The 21,953-nt window shown below is 44.0% G+C and overlaps 1 protein-coding gene across 1 annotated transcript; it reads left to right on the plus strand.

Moving 5' to 3' along the window:
- The first annotated feature begins 975 nt into the window (after positions 1-975).
- On the plus strand, positions 976-21,419 carry POLR1B (RNA polymerase I subunit B). Its single transcript, XM_037038684.1, has 15 exons — positions 976-1,572; positions 2,511-2,678; positions 2,910-3,056; positions 4,264-4,396; positions 5,293-5,429; positions 6,145-6,368; positions 7,137-7,308; positions 8,763-8,934; positions 9,824-10,105; positions 11,514-11,647; positions 14,973-15,143; positions 15,714-15,870; positions 18,569-18,765; positions 19,228-19,481; positions 20,072-21,419. Exons 1-15 carry the CDS (start codon positions 1,396-1,398, stop codon positions 20,952-20,954), a joined length of 3,408 nt encoding a protein of 1,135 aa, XP_036894579.1. The 5' UTR covers positions 976-1,395; the 3' UTR covers positions 20,955-21,419.
- The last annotated feature ends 534 nt before the right edge of the window (positions 21,420-21,953 follow it).

Here is a 21,953-nt window from a genome sequence, read left to right on the forward strand (position 1 = left end):
CACAAGAAGGCAAACAACAGGCCAGAATCTCAGGAAGTAGATGAAATGGACTAGAGAGAGGGGTTCCAAAGGGCCGGACACTGGGGAGTGGTATTCTGATTCCTTATCTTAATTATGGCAATGGTGTCACCAGTGTATATACAGGTCAAAACCTACCAACGGGTACAATTTGTGTGTGTGGTGTATTGTCTGTTGATTTTACCCCAGTACCACACACACACACACACACACACACACACACACACTCACATGAAATTGAGACGCCTCAGGCCTGATAAATTCCCTGATCAGTCCCTATTTCTGAGGCAGTGATTCCTAGGACTCAGACCTAAGCAGGGGTCCCCACCCCCCAGGCGATTGACCGGGTGCTGGGGGCCGCACAGCAGGAGGTGAGGGTCAGTCGAAGGAGCGAAGCTTCTTCTGTGTTTAGAGCTGCTCCCCGTCGTTAGCTTTACCACCTGAGCTCCGCCTCCTGTAAGATCAGCAGAGCCTATCAGATTGTCGTAGGAGCCGACTCCCACTGTGAACTGCAGATGGGAGGGATCTCGGTTGCCAGCTCCTCAAGGGAATCTAATTCCTGATGACCCAAGGTGGAGCTGAGGCAGGGATGCTAGTGCTGGGGAGCGGCTGCAAATACAGATTATCCTCCCCCACCCCAAGATGGGACCATTTAGTTAAAGAGAAACAAGCTCAGGGCTCCCACTGATTCTGCATTATGGTGAGTTGTATAATTATTTCATTATATATTACAGTGTAATACTAGTAGAAATAAAGTGCACAATAAATGTAATGCGCTTGAATCATCCTGAAACCATCCCCCACCCCACCCCATGTGGAAAAATTGTCTTCCATGAAACCACTTCCTGGTGCCAAAAAGGTTGGGGACCACTGGGAGGCCCCTAGGACGCTGCCATACACAGTACCCCAGGACTCCGCCTGCAAGACGAGGGGGGCTAAACTGGCAGCGAGGGCATACCATTTCTTGGTCCTCCTGTGAGGAACCTTTGCAACTCGAGTTGGGTAGAGAGAGCAGTCAGCCAAATTTTCCCTCGAAGCCAGGATGCCGTGGTCTGTCCAGGGTCCGCACCAGCAACAGTCGGCAGACGGTCTAGGGGAATAAGAGGGACCTTTGCAGACTGGTCTCCCCGGGCCCTGACTGATGGAGCGAACGAGAGCCACAGGGGAATACTGAGTTGGGAGGGACGCACTCTATCACCGCACAGTTTCAATCCGGCCCCTTCCCTCCACGGTTTCGGTTCCAAGTCGACCCTATAAAATGAACGGGCTAAGATCCGGCGGAAATAGAGGAGCTGCATTTTCCAGTAGGCTGTGGACCCTGTTCCTCTTTCCGGCGCTGGGCAGGCTCGCTGGCGCCCGGCGTGCACTGCTGCACACATGGATCCTGGCGGCCGGTGGCGGGGCTTGCCCAGCGGGCCCAGCCTCAAGCACTTGACGGATCCCTCCTACGGGGTCCCGCGGGAGCAACAGAAGCCGGCGCTGCAGGAGCTGACTCAGGCGCACGTCGAGTCCTTCAACTACGCGGTGCGCGAGGGGCTCAGCCACGCGGTGCAGGTGAGTGCGGCACCTCCAGGCTCCTAGCAGCTCGGCGCTCTCTGGCGCGTCTAGGTTGAGCGGAGGAGGGGGTCCAGAGGAGCTGGAGGCGGGCGGCGGGTGGGAGACGCGGGAAGGGGAGACCCAAGAGGCGGAGTGGGGCACAGGCGGGTCAGGGTTCCAGACAGATGAGTTGGCTGAGAGGTCACAGTATACTGTAATCCCAAATAGCCGTCCTTACTGATCGTGCCAGGCTCAGCGCCAGGCTTGAGGTCAAGTCGACCAGAAGATGTATTTGTGATTCCTGGATTTATATGGGATTGGGAACCATAGTGTTTTGTGGGACAGTGGGTACTGTGAGAGTAAGTGGCCCGTATGGGTTGATCTTCCCAGCCATAGTAGAGTGTTTGTAGTTAATATATAGGAGAGCTCAGTGGAACAGCAAAGCTTTCCCCAGGGGGTAGAAGAGCAGATGCTGTGGAAGGAAAATACCCACCATGGTAGCACCTTTCCCTTTGCAGGGCTCCAGCTTAAGTAAGAGAGTGCAGAATGAAATGTACTAATATCAGCCTGAAGAGTGGCATTAGAATGTCGGGTCCTGAATCACTTGATGCATCCATATCCTTGCTTTGTTAGCAGCAGTCCCACCAGTCTTGCTATGCATGTAGAGGGTACAAGGTGAGAAGAGAGAAGGCACTCCTTGATTCAGAGGATAACTTTGTTCTGTGCACAATGGTATCCTTAGCGTCTACCCAAGAATTTAACACATGGTAATCCGAGTTAATGCCTTATGCTTTTTAGTGCATAGTGAGGGTATGAGTAGACTGGATGTAGCTTTAACTGTCTTTTTAGATGTGTCACAGTAGCATTTTAGGCAACAATATTTGTAGAAAATTTATGGTATTAGTGAAAAGGTACCTTGGATATGCAAGCAATTAATAGTGCAACTTGTATTTCAGGCTATACCTTCATTTGAATTTGCTTTCAAAGATGAGCGTATCTCTCTTACTATTGTGGATGCTGTCATCAGTCCCCCCACAGTCCCCAAAGGGAGCATCTGCAAAGAGCTCAATGTTTATCCTGCAGAATGCCGAGGCCGGAGGAGTACCTACCGGGGAAAGTTGACGGTGAGTGCAAGTGACAGTGTGTTACTCACACACTGTACATGTCTCAGAATATTGGTGTCCCTTAAGATATAACCAGAATTCTGCTTTCTTGGTACTGTCCAAGAGATCCCAGCTTTTAAATCTGAAACATAAGGTCATCTAATATACAGTCTTCTTCTTCTTTTAAAATATTCATTTGTTCTTGTAGATTGAGATGCTTTTCTTTTTTTGTAAATAATTTTTTTCATTTAGGCCGATATCAGCTGGGCAGTGAATGGAATCTCAAAAGGAACCATTAAGCAGTTTCTTGGTTATGTTCCCATCATGGTGAAGTCTAAGCTTTGCAACTTACACAGCCTATCTCCAAAAGCCCTCATTGAGCACCATGAGGAGCCAGAGGTAATTTCAGGGGTCCAGGGCATTGAATGGGCAGGTGACAGTAGAAAGGGCCCGAGCTGGGAGTGAGAAGAAATGAAGCTTGCCAGCGGGAGTCAGTTTTCTTTCTCTGCCTCCAATTGTGGGCAGGTAAAATGGGACATATACATGTAGTCTGCCTACTGTGCACCACTCATCATGAGTTTCAAATGACGCAATGTATGAAAAACTGGCTATGCAGTTAGCGGATATGTTATTATGGGGGAAGAATTGGTAGGTTTTAACCCCTAATTTTCTGAATGGTATATATTTAGAGACATATTTCTGTTTTTAAAGCCATCTTAAACCACAAAATGTTCAAAATGTCTGCTTTACAGATGGTAAGATTCTGTGAGCATATTAAGTGCTTCATATGCCTTTTCTTTGCATTTCTTTTTAGTTGTGTTAGGTGGCTTTGCAGTATTGTGTTGAAGTAATCCAGTATATGCAGACTGCCTACAATAGAGACTGTTACCTGGTGGGAAGAAGGTTTTGGTGTCAGATCTGGGTTTGACACCCAGCTGCTACACTTATTGGTTGTACCACGGCTTTAGGAAGTTAGTTTCCCCTAGTCCATTTCCTCTCCTAAGAACGGGCACACTAGCTCTCTTACTCATTGTTGTGAGGCTAAACGTTATGATAACACAGAGCACCTAGTGTGACCCGCCTGCTTCATAGAAGCTCTTTATTTATTACAGAAATGTTATATATACTGGAGGGATTAAAAATATTTTTCTGTTAATTTGAATTTCTGGTTTTCAGGGTTTGTGTATGCTCATCAGTTTTTAAACTTATTTAGGAAACCATACTTGTCTGGAGGGAAAATGGTTACTATTTTCATTTTTAGACTTTTCTTTGGAATAATTTGTTTGCTTGTTTAATGTCGTTTGAAGATTTAAGTCATTTTAGGGAAGAGAAAGGCAAGTTAGATCGAACTTGTCTGGTAGAGAAAGTCTCTTGACTTCTGTCCATACTTTCTCCCAGGCTCCTAGACCTTTTCATGTACTCGAGAAGACTTAATTTGCAAACTGACAGTTTCCCAGGGACCCACGGCCTCTTCCCCTACATGTTCCTCTTCGTCTGCATGTTGCGCTGTGTCTGCTGGGAGTGGAGTGGGTGTTTGCAGTTGGTCAGTTTCATATTTACAGTTAGTTATATTTGCTTACCAAATTACAATTCATCTCTTTGGTAGGAAATGGGAGGCTATTTTATAGTCAATGGCATTGAAAAGGTCATCCGAATGTTGATTATGCCTCGGAGAAATTTCCCCATTGCAATGATCAGACCAAAGTGGAAGGCCAGGGGACCTGGCTATACTCAGTATGGTAAGTTGTAGTGATTTTTAGAATGTTCTTTTAGAAAACTTTTAAACACCCCCCCCACCCCATTTTTTTTTTTAAAAGGAGATGTGCCCTGACTGGTGTGGCTCAGTGGGTTGGGCATCATCCCACAAAGCAAAAGGTCGCTGGTTCAATTCTCAGGGCACATGCTTGGGTTGCAGGCCACATCTCTGGTTGGGGCTTATGAGAGACAACCAACTGATGTGTCTCTCGAATTGTTGTTTCTCTTCCTTTCTTTTCCCCTCCCTTCTCCTCTCTCTAAAAATAAATAAATAAATAAAATCTTTTATAAAAATTAAAAAAAGGAGATGTATCTAAATAGAGTCTGATATTTTTCTCTCATATACAGGGGTGGACCAATGTAGGTTTACAGTTGTTGGTAGGGAAAATAATACAATAATTAACAAATAATCATATAAGAATAAACCCTGTCTTGTGTACTCACAACTATAAACCTACTTTTGCCCACCCCTATATATATATTTTTTTGTTCTGTTAAGCATTTCTGTGTTAAGATTTCATAGTAGCAGAACTACTTTCTGTTACCTTTCAAACTGAAATAACGTGTATTTATGTTCCTGCGTCTGAAGCTGGAGGCTGGCCTGACTTGGCCAGAGGTGAGTGTGGGCCCCCAGTCTTCTGGGTCGGGCACCGTGGCACTCCCCCGGGGGTCTCTGGTGGGCAGCCGCCTGGCCCCTGAGGGAGATTTTGCACCGCAGGGGAAATTTGGCAAGGTCTAGAGGTATTTTTGTTTGCTCGTCTTGGCTAAACTTAATGATTTGGCCACAATTATTTCTAAGAGGGTAAAGATAACTGAGAATAAAATAGTTGAAGCAGTTACAGCGTTACTGAGTTTCTGACTTTTCGCTCTGTTCCAACAGGAGTATCAATGCACTGTGTGAGGGAAGAACATTCTGCTGTCAATATGAACCTTCACTACTTGGAAAATGGCACGGTTATGTTGAACTTTATTTACCAGAAAGAATTGTTCTTTCTCCCTTTGGGATTTGCACTTAAGGTGTGACTTAGTGAATATATATTTTCGTCAGGAAGAGAGTCGTTAGAAGTCATGTCCTGTGCAGAGGGAACAGGTTTTCCTTATCAGAGCTCTTGCTGTACTAGTTACCTACTGCTCTGTGGCACATTGCCGTGTACTTCAATGGTTGAAAACACATCAGTGAATATTTCTCTGTCCCAGTTTCTTTGGTCAGGAATATGGGCAGCTCTGACCTGGGTCTCCAGGTGGCAGTGCAATGTCGTGATGGGCTGTAGTTGTGTAGAAGGCTGGACTAGGGCTGAAGAATCCACTTCCGAGGTGGTTCCTTCCTGGCTGGAGGTCTCAGTTACTCTCCACTGGGCCTCCCTAATAGGCTGCTTGGGGCAGCCATCTTCCCCAGAGAGTTAGCCAGGAAAACGATGGGGAAGCCACATTGGCCTTGTAACCTGGCCTTGAGAGTTGAGTGTTGGCATTCTAGCCATGTTCTCTCAGTCACGTAGGCTGTGATTTGGTGTGGGAGGAGACTGCACAAGCTTGTGAGTTCCAGTAGGCAAGGATTATTGGACAAAGGTGGACACCAAGATGCCCATCTTACAAGCAGTGCCCTTCAGGTTTATCATAGTGAAGTGTTCATTTTTCTTGGGTGTTGAAAAAAAGGGGAGACATTTGTTACCGAATGAATTGGCTGGTTTAGTTATTATTAGTGATTCAAAAGAAAATCTCTTTTCTATTCTAGGCACTTGTCAGCTTTTCTGATTACCAGATCTTCCAGGAGCTCATCAAAGGGAAAGAAGACAACTCTTTCTTCAGGAACTCGGTTTCTCAGATGTTAAGGATTGTGATGGACGAGGGCTGCTCTACACAAAAGCAGGTCCTTGACTATCTGGGTGAGCGCTTCCGGGTAAAACTCAGTCTCCCTGACTGGTATTCGAATGAACAGGCCGCTGAGTATCTGTTTAAGTAAGTGTGCTTTTACCTGAACTGGTTTCAGTGGCCGGGGAGGGAGGGGTTACTGGTCCTTGGTGTCGATGTGGTTGGGGCTGAGGGGTCATCTGGGAATCCGAATGGACTTGCGGGTAGAATTCTGGTCCAATGAAGCAGCAGCTACTTTTATTTCTGTGGCTGTCCCCACCTCCTCTGGTTTGTGGTAGTATCATTTTATTCTAGTGTGCTTTTTAACTTTTGTTTTGAAATAACTTCGACCTTTCAGAATTGCTGCAAAAATAGTGCATTGGACACTTATACCGACTGACTATTAACACTTATTACATTGGCTTTTTCTCTCTACACATAAATGTTTTTCTTTCTGACCATTTAAATGTTGTAGGCACCATGTCCCTTTATTATCCAAAGCAAGGGCTCTGTCTTTGGTGACCTGCTCTGGGATCAACGCGGTCCAGTCCACAGCCACAGGCCATGTTGAGCACTTGAATGGCCATGTGACTGGGAAGCTGAATTCTTAATTTTATTCCATTTAATTCAGTGAGACTTGAATTGCCCGTGTGGCTTGTCAGTACCATGTTGGCCCACACAGCTCTAGACCTTGTTTGTGACTGTGTCCTGTTCTTTTGCTGATACTGCCTAAAAGATAAAAAGGGATTTTTTTCCTGTTCAAAGGGAATATAAGTAAGAACTTTTAAGTAAACATGAATTAGAGGCCTTGATAAGTAGAATGGCAAGTAGTAGTACCCTCTGGATCAGTTCAGCCTTTTCTTTCTATTTTGACAGCCAGTGCATCTGTATCCACTTGAAATCTAATACTGAAAAGTTTTATGTACTTTGTCTCATGACCCGGAAGCTGTTTGCTTTGGCCAAAGGAGAGTGCATGGAGGACAATCCTGACAGTTTAGTGAATCAGGAGGTGCTCACACCCGGACAGCTCTTCCTCATGTTTCTGAAGGTGGGTGCATGCCGGCCGCTTCAGCCGGGCCGTGTGCCTTCGTGGACAGGTGACAGCACCCGGTGATGTTTCCTGCATGTCTATAATTTCTCATTTTGGCAACGTATATCATTTCTTTTTCCCATTTTTTGTTTGTCTACCAGTAAGGTACTTAATCAAACATCCTAGCTTGTACTGGGTTCAGAAATGCCTGACGTTTTTATGTGAGTCAAGTAGAGGCAGCATCAAATCTTGGTCATGACATTGATGATAAAATGTAAGCGGCCTGTGTACATACAGTGCACAGTCTCCTTCCTTTGCAGAATCCCTGTTTCCAACTCTCCTGCTCACAGGGATTTACTTGTAATCCAGCATCAGCGTTCGCAGCTTTTGTGGTCCTCTGCAGACTTGCATGGAGGGGTAAAATTGGGGTGTCTCAGAGCCCACGTGCCCCCTGAGGCCCAGGAGGTGATGCTTGGCCATCTCACTGCAGCTTTTATACTGTGAACAAGAGTCTGTTTGGGACATTTTTGTGTTTTTGGTTGGTGATTTTGTTTAAAACGGCCCGCAGGCATAGTGCTGAAGTGCTGCATTGGGTCCCTGAGCCCAGGAAGGCGGGGACGCGCCTTATGAGAATATACACACACTAGATGAACTCTGTCCTGTCGTGAGTTCGTGCTGCAGGCTGTGAGTTCAATGGTAGTGAATCAGCAACATAAAGCAAGGCGTTTCTTATCAGAAACACACAGAAAACAAGCTTATGTATTGGTCAGTTGATGAGAATGTTGTGACTTGGGACTTCAGGAACCTAATCCTGTTTGCACCCAGGAGTAATGGCTTCGTACAGGGGTGTCAAACTCATTTTCACTGGGGGCCACATCAGCCTCACAGCTGCCTTCAAAGGGCTGAAATAATTTTAGGACTGTGTAAATGTAACTACTCCTTAACTGTTAAGGAGTTGAAATTACATTCAGCCCTTTGAAGGCAACCACAAGGCTGATGTGGCCCCGGTGAAAATGAGTTTGACACCCCTGGCTTAGTGCCTTAGTGCTTGCTAATTCAGTGTTCACAGCAACATCACGGAGCATAGTTACTGTGAGTAAGGAGAGGTGTGTGTGTGTGTGTGTGTGTGTGTGTAGTGTTGGCTGCACAGATAATTTCTCAAGTTGGTTTGGTGGTGTTTTCTATTTTGAGTATTAGCCTTAAAATGATTTAATCCAAGAGATAACATCCTAGGATGAAAGATGGAGAAGAATAAATTAAAAATCTCCCAGTTCCCTGTTTAGTCAGACATTCTTATTTAAATTCTGAGAGATAAAAATTTTTGTTTCTGTCTGCTCTAGACATAAAATTAGATTGAAAATTTTCAGCAGCCTAGAATTTCCCTGATAAAAATTGATAACAGGCAGACATTTTCTGTTATTAGTAATTTTAGTATAGCCTTTCAAATAAACTTTAATTTTTTTTTATTTCAGGAAAAAATGGAAGCGTGGTTAGTATCTATTAAAATAGGTTTAGACAAGAAGGCTCAGAAGACCAATATGTCTATAAACACTGAAAATTTGATGAAGATTTTAAGTCTGGGAACAGACCTTACCAAACCGTTTGAATATCTTCTTGCTACTGGGAATCTGCGTTCCAAAACAGGTGAAACTAAATAGATGGGCTTTGGAAAATTGCTGTGCATTTTAGTTTTGTTTTTCAAATTCTTTGCTTAATGTAGATTTTTAGCACTGGGAGAAGTTCTATTTATATAAGGGAACTGTTGGGTTTCACGTTACAAGTTCTGACAAGTGTGTCAGTCTGAAGGGCTTTCGACAGGAGCCCCAGGGGCTTCCGTCCAGCTGTGACGATCTGAGGAGAGTCACCTGCACAGGCATCTGACACGTGCCCTTCCCTGAGCCACTCCCATCAGAACGGCCTGGAAATCTTAAAAGTGGCAACTGAGGGCCCAGAAATCTGCATTTTTGAACAGATGAACCTAATACAGTGTCTTTTTTTTTAAGTTTTTTAATTTGTTTATCTTTAGAGGGGAAGGGAAGGAGAGAGGGAGAGACATCAATGTATGGTTGCTTTCTCATGCATCCCCTGTTGGGACCTGACCTGCAACCCAGGCATGTGCCCTGACTGGGAATCGAACTGCCATCTTCTGCTTCGCAGGCCTGTGCTCAATCTACTGAGCTACACCAGCCAGGGCTAATGCAGTTTCTTTTAGAACTAATGATAGCTGGTATATTATCCAGCCCTGTCTGATGAATCCCATTGAATTTCTTACTATTTTGTTCTCTGTTTACAGTTTCCCCACGGTGGAGGTTGTGGAGGAGATAGGGAACCAGTCAGGGCTGATGCAGTTTGTGAAATCTGGAGATTTTTACAACTTTTTGTAGAGTATTCCTGTTCATCTAAACTAGTAAACTTTGTAACAACCCACTGTGTGATTTGTGGTGTGCTCTGAGGTTTTTCATCAGAGCCTCTAAGAAAAAAAATTTTTTTTGTTAAATTTAGCATGTATTTGAATGTCGTTTGTTTTATTAAGGCCTTGGCTTCCTGCAAGATTCTGGACTTTGTGTTGTGGCTGATAAGCTGAACTTCGTCCGTTATCTCTCCCATTTCCGCTGTGTGCACAGAGGGGCTGACTTTGCCAAGATGAGGACCACCACAGTGCGCAAGCTGCTGCCGGAGTCCTGGGGTTTCCTTTGCCCTGTGCACACCCCCGATGGGGAGCCCTGCGGTTTGATGAACCACTTAACAGCCACGTGTGAGGTCGTCACGCAGTTTGTGTACACAGCCTCTATTCCGGCTTTGCTCTGCAACCTGGGTACGGGACAGGGTAACAGTCTTGTTGGGTGTGCGCGTTTTCACAGGGCGAGGTTGTGAAGTTACCCTGCCTTGGGGCTGAGCAGAGAGTTTCTGCAGGAGTTGTTTTCACTCTTCTGTGCAGGAATTGGGCCCACAACCCGGGCATGTGCCCTGACTGGAAATCAAGCCTGTGATCCTTTGATTCACAGGCTGGCACTCAATCACTGAGCCACACCGGCCAGGGCAGGTGGCAGACATTTTTAGCAACCAGAAAGTCATTGGATCACGAATCAAGAAATTTCTGCTTAAAAGTATTACTGGCAGTTAGACCATGGCCTTTCAGAAGGGATCCCCAGGGGAAGTAATTCACAATTGCTCAAGATTGAGAGGTCACAACCAGTGTAATTTTCAGGTTCTCTCTCTTCAAGGAAAAGAATCATTTTGTTTCCTACCAGTGATTAAACTGTCAGAGTTCAGGAAAGGGTAGAAAGGAGGAAAGAATGTGGAGAGGTGGGGAATATATCCCATGCAAGAAATGGGAAAGGCTCTGGTACTGGGAAAGAAGACCATGGAAAATGCCCAACACCAAGTGGGTAACCTCTGATACCTCGTACACTTGCTGTGTTCAGCAGGGATTTATGGGTTGTGGAAGAGTATTCTGTTTTTACTTAGTTACAGTTGCTTCCATATGCCTGTGGTACTTCTGTTTATAAAGTCACAACTAACCCTGGGTATAGGGAAAAGCCACTGCTCCCAGGGGAAATAAAGGTTCAGTTCCTATGAGCCTCCGGTCACATTTTTGTTAGGAGTTGATACACAGCCTTGTTTTCTGTGTCTCTGTTCATTGTGCTTCACTAACCTGGAGGTCTCAGCCAGTAGCACTGTATGCTGCTCTAACATGTACTTTCCTCGTGGGGCACACATGGCTCTGTGCTCAGGGGCTGTTTAAACACTGGAACCCTCCCGCAGAAGCACAAGAACGCTGTGCACGTGGCACTGAGAAGCCTGCCAGGAGGGTGTTTGTTTACAGTCAGCTGAGACGGGAACACATGCTGGGCTGCAGCTGGGGCGTGTGGTGGTGCAGTGTGGTCGCTGAGTGATCCCAAAAGCACCATTAGTTATTGGTACTGGGGTTACAAATCAATTTTACTGAGTAGGCAGATTTGCCAATACAGACTCTGAATAACAGCGGTCAAGTGTAGTTTGTCCCTGCTGGTCTCCACAGGCCAGAGTCGCTAGTTCTCGTGTGTCCTTGCTGAAATGATTTGGAAACTTCCTTAAGAAGTAGAAAAACATTCTGGTTTAGAGACAAGATAGCTAGATACCTACAATGATGGTGGAGCCGTGGACCCCTCTGAAAGGAGTTTCTAAGGTTGGAAACAGCACCCTGGTGTCGTGACTCGTGACTCTGTCTGTTCCTTTCCCAGGGGTTACTCCAGTTGACGGAGCGCCACACCGACCTCACGCTGAATGCTACCCTGTCCTGCTGGACGGTGTCATGGTTGGCTGGGTGGATCAGGAGCTCGCTCCTAGTGTGGCAGCTTCTCTCCGGCATTTTAAGGTGACCTTGAGTCTTTGTGAATTGTTCCTCCCTTAATCTTAGATTTCAGTCCACGTCTAGTTGTTGAGGTAGCCCCAGGGCATTCTAGAGTGCTCGCAAGTCTGGGGGGTCAGGAGCTGATTCTGAAAGTGCCTCCCATCCCCTGGTACTGAACTTGTAGGTTGGGGTCAGTGACACACACTGGACCTGTTCACTTTTGTTTGTTATTTTGGTAGTTTCACTGAGGCCCTCGTCTGCTAACCTAACAAATTTTAACTTCTTTGTAAATTCTAGTAGGGGACCTGAAACATGAACTTTATATTTCAAGTAATGTCAAAGATATGTGAAATATAAGTCACCCTGTTGCCTTCTTGGTCTTGAAAATGTATTAAAAAGTTGAGAATGACATTCTTTGGGATTTTCTTCTAACATGAGTCTTGGCCATTATAAGACTTGTTCTTTGGCAATTCGTGCTCTGTTTTATTTCATTTACGTTTCAGGGTTTCTTGTTTTGTTTGTTTTTGTTTTTTGTTTTAACCCGTATTTTCTAATGTATAATGTGCAGTTTTTTTGCCCGAATTATTGAGGGGAAGGTAAGGATGTGCACTGCACATGGGTAAAATATTCCTGTGTATAATGCATACAAAATGTGGGCACCCATTATATATGGCAAGATATGGTAGTTTTTAGCTTTTAAAATTGCCTTACTTTGATATAATTTTAGACTTAAAAAGTGTTTGGACAGCACAAAGAGCAATATGCCCATTGCTCAGATGCGCCAATTGCTATCATTTTCCCGCTCTTTATAAACATGTACATTTTTTTCTCCTGAACCATTTGGTGGTAGTGTGCAGACATGTTCCTTTTCCACAAAGACTACAGTGTATTTTACCACAAGAACTTTTTCTCTTCAGTAACCGCCATGCTTTACCAACCTCAGGGAGATCAGGTTGGTGGAATCCAAGGCGGAGGCTGAGATTGCACAGTTGTCTTGGTCATGGCCTTCGGAGCCTCTTTCCCCTCTGCTCTGTGACCACCGCAGAACCCTGTGGTACCTGTCCTCGTCCTGTCTCTCCACTCCCCTTTGATCTGGGACAGTTCCGTAGCCTTTCATGTCTTGACCTTTTCTAAGAGTGCAGGCTCCTGTGGTGTAGACTGTCCCCTAATTCATGGTTATGTGTCACTTCCTCATGGTGCCGTGTCCGGGAGCTGTGATGACGGCTTGTTCCATGACCAGTGATATCAGTGTTTGATCACTTTGAGGCTGTTCTTTTTTAGGTTAATCTACTCTGTGTTATTACAGGTTTCTCTTACCAGTGATCTGTGGGGAGAGAATTTGGAAGCCCTTTTCTTTTCCTCATCAAATTTCCATCCAGTGGTTGATGCGCTGTGTCCTCTGCAGAATTGTTACTGTGCCACTGATGATGCGGTGCTGAGTTAATTATTGCTGTTACAGTTGCCAGATGGCTGTTTTCTAACCCCATCATTTGTTCTGTTTGTTGCTGTTCTGTGAGGGAGAGCTTTCCTTCCTCCTCCGTTTGTTTATTTGTTCATTTGTATACATTTGCAGAGATTTTATAGATGCTTGTTTTGTGAGTATTCTGTTACTATTGTTTATTTTGATTCTCTAATTATATCAGCTTTGACTCTCTACCCTGGTCTCTGTGGGGCTGGTTGTGTTTTGTTTTGGCAACTATACATAAAATTTACCATTTTAACCATTTTCAAGTGTATATAGTTCAATGACATTAAGTACATTCATGCTGTTGTGCATCCATCACCCTGTCCGTCCTCCGGACTTTCCCGTCGTCCAAAACTGGAACTTTGAGCCCGTCCCACACTAACTCCTCGCTGCCCTCCCCACCTCCTAGTAACCACGTGTCCCGCACAGTGTTTGTGTCTGCGCAGACGGACACTCGGGTTGCCCCTCCCCTCCCGCCGTTGTGAGTCACGCTGCTGTGCGCGTGGGTGTGCAGGTTTTTGTTTGAGTCCCTGCTTTCAGGTTTTTTTTGAGTGAATATCTAGAAGTGGAATTGTTGTAGCATCTGAGATTCTGTGTTTAATTTTTTGGCATCTGTGGAAAAATTATAAGATTTTTCCCTTAGACATATTAGCTGTATTGTATTAATTCATTCCCTAATAATAGTGGTGAATGGTGAGTGTTAAATTCCTGGAATAAATCCTACTTTGTCATGTTGTGTTCTTTATTTAAGAAATATCAGTAGTTTCTTATACTAACAACTTAGGAAGATTTTTTGAACTCCACTCTATCAAGAGTGGAGGAGTGTTCTGTAAGTTTTCAGTGCTCTGGAGCAGTTTTGGAACATTGGGCCACCTAGTGGCAGGTCTGCAAAAATCCCCGTGAGCCCGTCCGATGGGTGCTTTCTTTGGCACGCTTGTTTCTAATGTGGAAATCGGTTTTCTTTGAGCTTTCTACCTCTGTTGAGGTTTGTTCTCGTGACTCCGTTTTCTCCATTTCGTCTTTGTTTCCTAGAGGTATGCAAAGTAGACCCATAATTTCAGGCTTTATCTTTATTATAGTTTCTTAACCTATGCTTTTTTTAACTTTTAAGAATTTAATTCTCTTACGTTCATTTTAAAAATTGTATTGTAGTGTCTTTGTTCTAATATATAGGTTTCCTTATTTTTTTTCAGATTTCTGTAATTTTGGTTTGTATTTCTTCTTTTGCTCTAGAGTTAACTCATAGAAGGTTCTTTTATTTTTAAGTCTCAAGCGTAAGGGCCTTTTATTAAATACTGTATTTTTTGGACCATAAGACGCACCTAGGTTTTAGAGGAGGGCAATAGGGAAAAAATTTAGAAGCAAAAAATGCGGTAAAATATTTAGTAACGTAAATAACATCATATTTCACCAATGTAAATATAAATAGAACTCAACAGCATCATTAACAACCATTATTCCTCCCCAATTTGGGGGGGGGGGTGCGTTTTATAATCCGAAAAGTACGGTACATTAAAAAATAAAACCAGAATCTGTATTTTACACACCAGAGAATAGAATTTCCGTTAGGATGTCTGCATGCACATTCTTGGTTTACCTTTTCCCTCAGTCTGAGCCTTTAAGCCAGCACTAGTCTGCCTGATAGTGGGGCTGAGCCCCAAGAAAGCAGAGCTTTGGCCAGTGGGTATGGGGCGAGTGGCATTCTCTGAGGGGAGGGGGCTGGTAGGGCACTGTGTTTGTTACCTGTGCAAGTAATGTAAATTCTTAAGATACTTCTTTTTGTATTTCACATCCTTCCCCATCCTGCCTGCTTCCCGGGTGGCAAGGGATAGATGTAAAGTGCATCACTTGTTCTGGTTTGAACTCTCCTTCTGTTGAAAACAGGTGTTGAGAGAAAAAAGAATTCCTCCCTGGATGGAGGTGGCCCTTGTGCCCATTACGGGAAAGCCAAGTCTGTACCCAGGCCTGTTCCTTTTCACCACTCCTTGTCGGCTGGTGCGGCCCGTGCAGAACTTGGAATTGGGCAAAGAAGAGCTGATTGGAACTATGGAGCAGGTGTGTGGGCTGTGTGTTTGGTGGGTGTATGTGATCATGTCATACACAACTTCCACAGACTTCAACTGTTGCCTTTTAAAGTGTTACTGTTTAATAACAGTTAGGCATTTGAAAGGAAGTGAAAACTTTCTTCTGCCTCCTCTGTGACCAACCAGAAGCAGTTTTCATGTGCTCCCCCCTCCACTCACACATCGGGCCTGAGAGAGGCGGTGTCGTGTCGCCTGCCCTTTCCATCCTGCCCAGCTCCCGAGCTCCTTGCACCCGGCTCTGCCTCGGGTGCTGCGGCTGAACCATTCGCTCCCTTAAATTCACTCACAGTCTTTCCTACATCTTTACTGTTGCAAAACTGCACTTTGTCCCACTTAAAAAATTTTCTTTCCTCCACTCTCCCTTCACAGTGGGTCCGGGGTAGATTTATAATGCGGTGTGTATGGCATGTGGTAGTGCTGACTGGGGGCTTCCTGGGCTTGCTGCTGTGTTCAGTGTGCTGGGGGGAGGGGATTCCTCTCCGTACTCGGAGTGCTGACCTCAGCGAAAGAGCTAACGTGAGCACTCGGCCTTCCTCTCCAGCTGTTCATGAATATTGCTGTCTTTGAAAAAGAGGTCTCTGCTGGTGTGACCACCCACCAAGAGCTCTTCCCTCACAGCCTGCTGAGTGTCATCGCCAACTTCATCCCTTTCTCCGACCACAACCAGAGTCCAAGGAACATGTACCAGTGCCAGATGGGTAAGGTGGCTTGGGCATGCTGGCAGGCGTACTTTGACTTGTGTTACTTTGAAATAATTTCAAGCTCAGAGAACAGTCGTGAGACCGGTAGAAAGAACTCTGTAACGCTTACTGACATCTTGTTAATACCCGCCCCGTTCGTACTGTTTCTGTGTGAAGGTAAGTTGTAGGCCTGGTGCCCCTTACCCTGAATATTTCCGTGTGTATTTCCCAACAAGGGTGTTCACTTGTATAACTATGGGCAAGTATTAAAGCCAGGAAATTTCACATTGCCATTATCATACCATTTTGTAGTCCTTGTTCAGACATTGACCAGTTGTACCAAAATAGGGTTTATGGCAGTTTTTTTCCATGTAGCATCTGGTCCAAGGTTACACCTCATAGTTAATTGTGTTGTCTCTTTAGTCTCCTTTGAGTTAGAACAGAACTTTAGCCTTTCTTTGTCTTCCTCGTTACTAACATTTTTGAAGAAAAAGGTAGTTTTTGCAAAATGTTCGATGACTTGAGTTTGTTGAGATGTGTGATTCCATTTGTGACGGCTCCAAGCCGCCCACATCACTCTCTCTCCAGTGCTCTTGTTCCTTCCGCCATTGCCGTCCTATTTCCTAGTCCTTACTGAGTCTTTGCCTGACTATCAAAAGTGTGGTTTCGTTTTCCTGGAGAGTAATTTCCCTTTGGCCTGAAAACTTCCTTCAACATTTGTTACAGTTGCAGGTTGCTAGCTACAAATTCTCTTAGTTTTTCTTTCTTTGAAATACTCATCTTTATTTCCTCTTCCCCTGAAGCAACTGGGTATACACTTCTGATTTGACAGGACTTTTCCCCACAAGAAAATACTAGATTAGCTGTCTGCTGTTGGTCTCTCACTTCTAGTTAGCAGTTGGTAGTTATAGGTTGTTTCCCTGTGCGTAATATGTTACTTCTCCTCTGTCCTTAAGGTTTTCTCTTTATTTTTGGTTTATAGCAGAATGACTCTGGTGTGCCTATGTAAGATATTGTTTGAGTTTGTCTTGCTTGGGGTTCGCTGGCCTTCTTAAATCTGTTCTTTAAAAAACTTAATAAATTTATAAAGTTTTCTGCCATTATTTCTAAAAATAATGCTTTTGCCCCATTCTTTCTGTCCTGAGATTTTAGTTATATGTCATATATGTTAAAGTTTTGATGTCCCGTGAGTCACTGGGTTTCTGTTATCTTTTTCCATCTTTTTTTTCTCTTCAGATTGAATCATTTTTATTGATCTGTCATTATGTTCACACTTTTTGTTCCATTTCAGATATTTTATTTTCCAGAATTTCCATTTATTTCTTTTTTATGGTTTTAATTTTCTCTGAGATTATCATCTTCATTGTGAACATATTTTCCTTTATATCTTTGTATCTTTTCTTAATATCCAGTTATGCAATGGATGTTTTAAAGTCATTGTCTGCTAATTCCAGTGTCTGGGTCATCTTGGGATGTCGTCATTCATTGCTCTTTTTTATTTTTGAGTATGGTCAATTTCAAAATGGTTTCCTGTGTCTTTTATGTCTGGTGTTAATACTGGATCGTATCATGGATATTGTGAATGAATGATATGTTTTAAAGACCATGGATTGTTCCTTTGTTATGTTCTGTTATGTTCCTTTGAAGAGTGTGGGATTTTAGATTTAGTGGTAGATAACTTAGCTGAATACAGCAGCTGAAGTCGCTCTTGGGGTCTGCTTGGAAAAGTCTCATGCATGCACCATGTAGGGCTCTGCCCATGATCTGGGATCAGTTCATATAAAGAATTTTAGGCTTTTCCTGTGTGGTTCTCTCCTTTCTGAAATTTGCCTCCTTTTCAGTTGCGATAGTGCTCTTAGCTCTGTCTCTTGGCTCCTAACGCTAGTCACACTGGGGCTTTCTATCTACGTGGAAGCCACTACACTGACTGGGCCAATAGGCCAAATAATAATAATAATAACATCAACAACTGACCTGGAAATCCGCCCCGTGTAGTTCCTTTTGCCCAAATGTAAATTCCTCTCCAGTTTCTGACTTCTTTTGGTTACTGTCCAGTACTTTTAGGTGGCATGTATGTGTATGTGGTTGTTTTTTTTTTCTTTCTGGGTCTTATAATTATGTATTGAAAGTGGTTGTGTAGAAAGAATCCTCTACTGCTGGCAGTCTCCTTTCCTATATTTTAAAGAATTCCACTGCATGCATATTCATTTTAGTTTCTAAAATCATTTATGTTGAATTGATACTGTAAAGAGGTACAGAGTCTTAATACTCCCTGTATAGCAGTACCCAGAATGAACAAATATTCACATTTTGCCCTGTATATGTGTATAAGAAAGTAATTAAATAATAGTCACTGCCCCCTTTTACTCTTCTCTTCCAGTAATACCCTGTAGTGTTTATGTGCCCTTTACATCCCGCCCCCTTCTATTACATTACCCAGGCCCGTAAACTGGGTGTAGCATTGCTACCTGGGGCGTGTTGCAAATATGTGTAAATGGTATCACATTAGACACATTTCTGTCCTTTTTCCCTCTCGGCACTGTTTTCCTCGCCTGGTTGTGACAGTTGCACATTTTGACACTGTAACACTGTAAATGTAACTGCCATGACTGATTTGTTCATTCCTGTCCTGTGAATGTTTAGTTGTTCCCAGTTTTATGTATCACTTTATAATCAAGGAGAGAAACGAAATGCTAAGGTGTTTGTCCCTTTGTAGGTAAGCAAACTATGGGTTTCCCGCTTCTCACTTACCAAGACCGATCGGACAATAAGCTCTATCGTCTTCAGACCCCACAAAGCCCCTTGGTGAGGCCATGCATGTACGACCACTATGACATGGACAGCTACCCCATCGGGACCAACGCCATCGTTGCTGTCATTTCCTACACTGGCTATGACATGGAAGACGCCATGGTAAGTTTTGCCAAGGATGGTTCTGTTCTTTGAGCATTTTACTATTTTCTTTACTGTTAGATCACTCAAGGACTAGTTCTGTGTCCCCAGGTGCCTAGTATTTGGCATGTGAGTGTTCTGTTAAGTGGTCAGTTCCTGGTCTGAGTTAAAAGTGGCAGCCTTGAAGGTTATCACTGAATGTTCAGGTACGCATATTTCATGCCCATTTGAGTATGTGGGTGAGCAGATGTTGAGTGAATGTGAAGTAGTCTTGGATAGTTCTGCCTTTTGTGTTTGTGTGTGATTAGGTTTTAGGCCATTTATAAGCAAGCATCTGGGCTTTAGTAGTTAGGATAGATGACCGGGAAAATGTGCATAGTTTTTCAATTGAATGCCAGTTACCCTAAACCGAGTATGATTCTGATAAGTTTTATTTTGAAAATCCTCGTTTTTATTCACTCCCTTGATTCTTTGACTTCACAGATTGTGAATAAGGCTTCTTGGGAACGAGGCTTTGCCCATGGAAGTGTCTACAAGTCTGAGTTCATAGATCTCTCTGAAAAAATTAAACAAGGAGATGATAGCTTGGTGTTTGGAGTCAGACCTGGTGACCCGCGGACTGTGCAAAAGTTAGATGCGGATGGCTTGCCGTTCATTGGAGCACAGCTGCAGTACGGAGACCCGTACTACAGCCACATAAACCTCAACACGGGGGAGAGCTCCGTGACGTTCTACAAGTAAGTCAGGGCGCCTGGTGCTAATGTTGGAGGCCATTTCTCAGTGAAATTGCTGGAGGTGGTTGAAAGTAATCTTTTAACAGGAGACTTTTCAGAGAAATGGGAGCGGTAGCTCAGTTACTGTTACAGTCGTGAGTGAATCGGTGTTTACATGATGAGACGAAGTTGCTGTCTGCTGTGCCGCCTCTGCTTGGCTCCTTGTCGGCTGTCATTGATGAGAGTTCTGGTTTAGTTGGCAAGTGTATTGTTCAGGCTTGACCATCTCTCTCGTGCATATTAAGAATGTTTCCTAGCTAAAATGTTGAGTTTATAAATAATTTTTTAGCTTATTTTATATCTCTAAAAAGGGTTTTAACTGTAGGGCTTCAACCAGTTTCATAATAGTTGTTCTGAGGAACAGTTCGGTAGTGAACATAACCAGCAGCCCTATTCCTAGATACCCTTAGGGATACCAAATGTGTTGATATTAGAGAAAGCTAAGAAAAAGTTTTGCAAATGCCCTTTATGAAGCACTAATTTTATATAAAACTTACATACCTGTGTGAGTTTAGAGAAATGGTTTGACCTTTTGTTGGTGTAATTTTTCCTAGGAGTAAAGAACACTGTATTGTGGATAACATCAAAGTGTGTAGTAATGACACCGGCAGTGGGAAATTCAAGTGTGTTTGCATCACAGTGAGAATCCCTCGGAATCCAACCATTGGAGACAAGTTTGCCAGCCGTCATGGTCAGAAGGGCATCCTGAGCAGACTGTGGCCAGCCGAGGACATGCCCTTTACTGAAAGCGGGATGGTCCCAGACATTCTGTTCAACCCTCACGGGTTCCCCTCCCGAATGACTATTGGCATGTTAATTGAGAGCATGGCCGGCAAGTCTGCAGCTCTGCATGGTCTCTGTCACGATGCCACACCCTTCATCTTTTCGGAGGAGAACTCGGCCTTGGAATACTTCGGTGAGATGTTAAAGGCTGCTGGCTACAACTACTATGGCACCGAGAGACTGTACAGTGGCATCAGTGGGCTGGAACTGGAGGCAGACATTTTCATAGGCGTAGTTTATTACCAACGGTTACGCCACATGGTCTCAGACAAATTCCAGGTCAGAACCACGGGAGCCAGGGACAGAGTCACTAACCAGCCCATTGGGGGAAGGAATGTGCAGGGTGGGATCCGCTTTGGGGAGATGGAGCGGGATGCTCTTTTAGCTCATGGAACTTCTTTTCTACTCCACGACCGCCTCTTCAACTGTTCTGACCGGTCAGTAGCCCACGTGTGTGTGAAGTGTGGCAGTTTGCTCTCTCCGCTGCTGGAGAAGCCACCTCCGTCGTGGTCAGCCATGCGCAACCGAAAATACAACTGTACTGTGTGTAATCGCAGTGACACCATCGACACTGTTTCTGTGCCTTACGTGTTTCGGTATTTTGTAGCTGAACTGGCAGCTATGAACATCAAAGTCAAACTGGATGTCATTTAATGTGATGTGGCCTTTTGGGTTAGGGGTTCTGTCAGATTAAAATAAAATGTGTTACTCTGAATTTTTGTTGGGGTTGTTAGCACTCTCAACCAAGACCTGGCAACCAAGAATTCAAGGTTCTGAGTCTCTGTGGTAATAACCAATAAACAACAATGAAGTTGATTTTCACTGTCTTTGTTCAGAATTTCCACACCAATAAGTGGGATGTACGGGGGGGAGGTTTCTAACCCCAGCTTCTTACTATGGTGCTTTCACAGGCAGTGATTGTCACTGTCCATCAAAGAGATTGAGAGTGCAAACATGGTGTAAGCCGTGTGTGGCTTTGTGGTTTTCCAGTGTTTCAGAGTAAAGATGGAAGGTAGAAATATTTTTTAACAGCTTTATTGAAGTGTAATTGTACCAAACACTGCACATCTTTAGTGTATTCAGTTCACCAGTTGGGGTAATAAACATCACCTCCAAAAACTTCCTGTGCCCCTTTGAATTGTTTTTTATTTGTTTTTATATATTATTTGCGTGTTTTCTAGCTTCCATTATTTGTGAACACTAAACTTGACATCTTCCCTCTTAAGGAACTTTTAGGTGAACCAGTACAGGATCATTACACAGCGCTGCAAACAGGTCTGTGGACGCTCACCTTGTATCAATGTTTCCCACCCCCTGAACAGCAATTCCCCGCCTTTGGCTCTGGCCAGCCTCTTATAACCCCTGTTCTACTGTTTATGTGAGTTGGACTATTTCAGACGCCTCACAGAGGCGAGTTCATGCAGTCTTCATCCTTCTGTCGACTAGCTCGTTTCGCTCAGCATAGTGTCCTCTGTAAGTTCATCCAAGTTACGCAGACGGCACTGTTACCTTTTTAAGGCTGAATTATCCATTGTGTGTATATAGCACATTTTTTAATCCATTTACCTCTTGATGGATATTTAGGTTGTTTCCATAACAAATAACATTAATACTGTATTTTATTAAATGTAGTGTAGCCAGAATGTAAATATT

The sequence above is a fragment of the Sturnira hondurensis genome, unplaced genomic scaffold (genome assembly GCF_014824575.4).
Source record: "Sturnira hondurensis isolate 20B ecotype Veracruz unplaced genomic scaffold, ASM1482457v3 Scaffold0002039, whole genome shotgun sequence".
Taxonomy (NCBI): Eukaryota; Metazoa; Chordata; class Mammalia; order Chiroptera; family Phyllostomidae; genus Sturnira; species Sturnira hondurensis.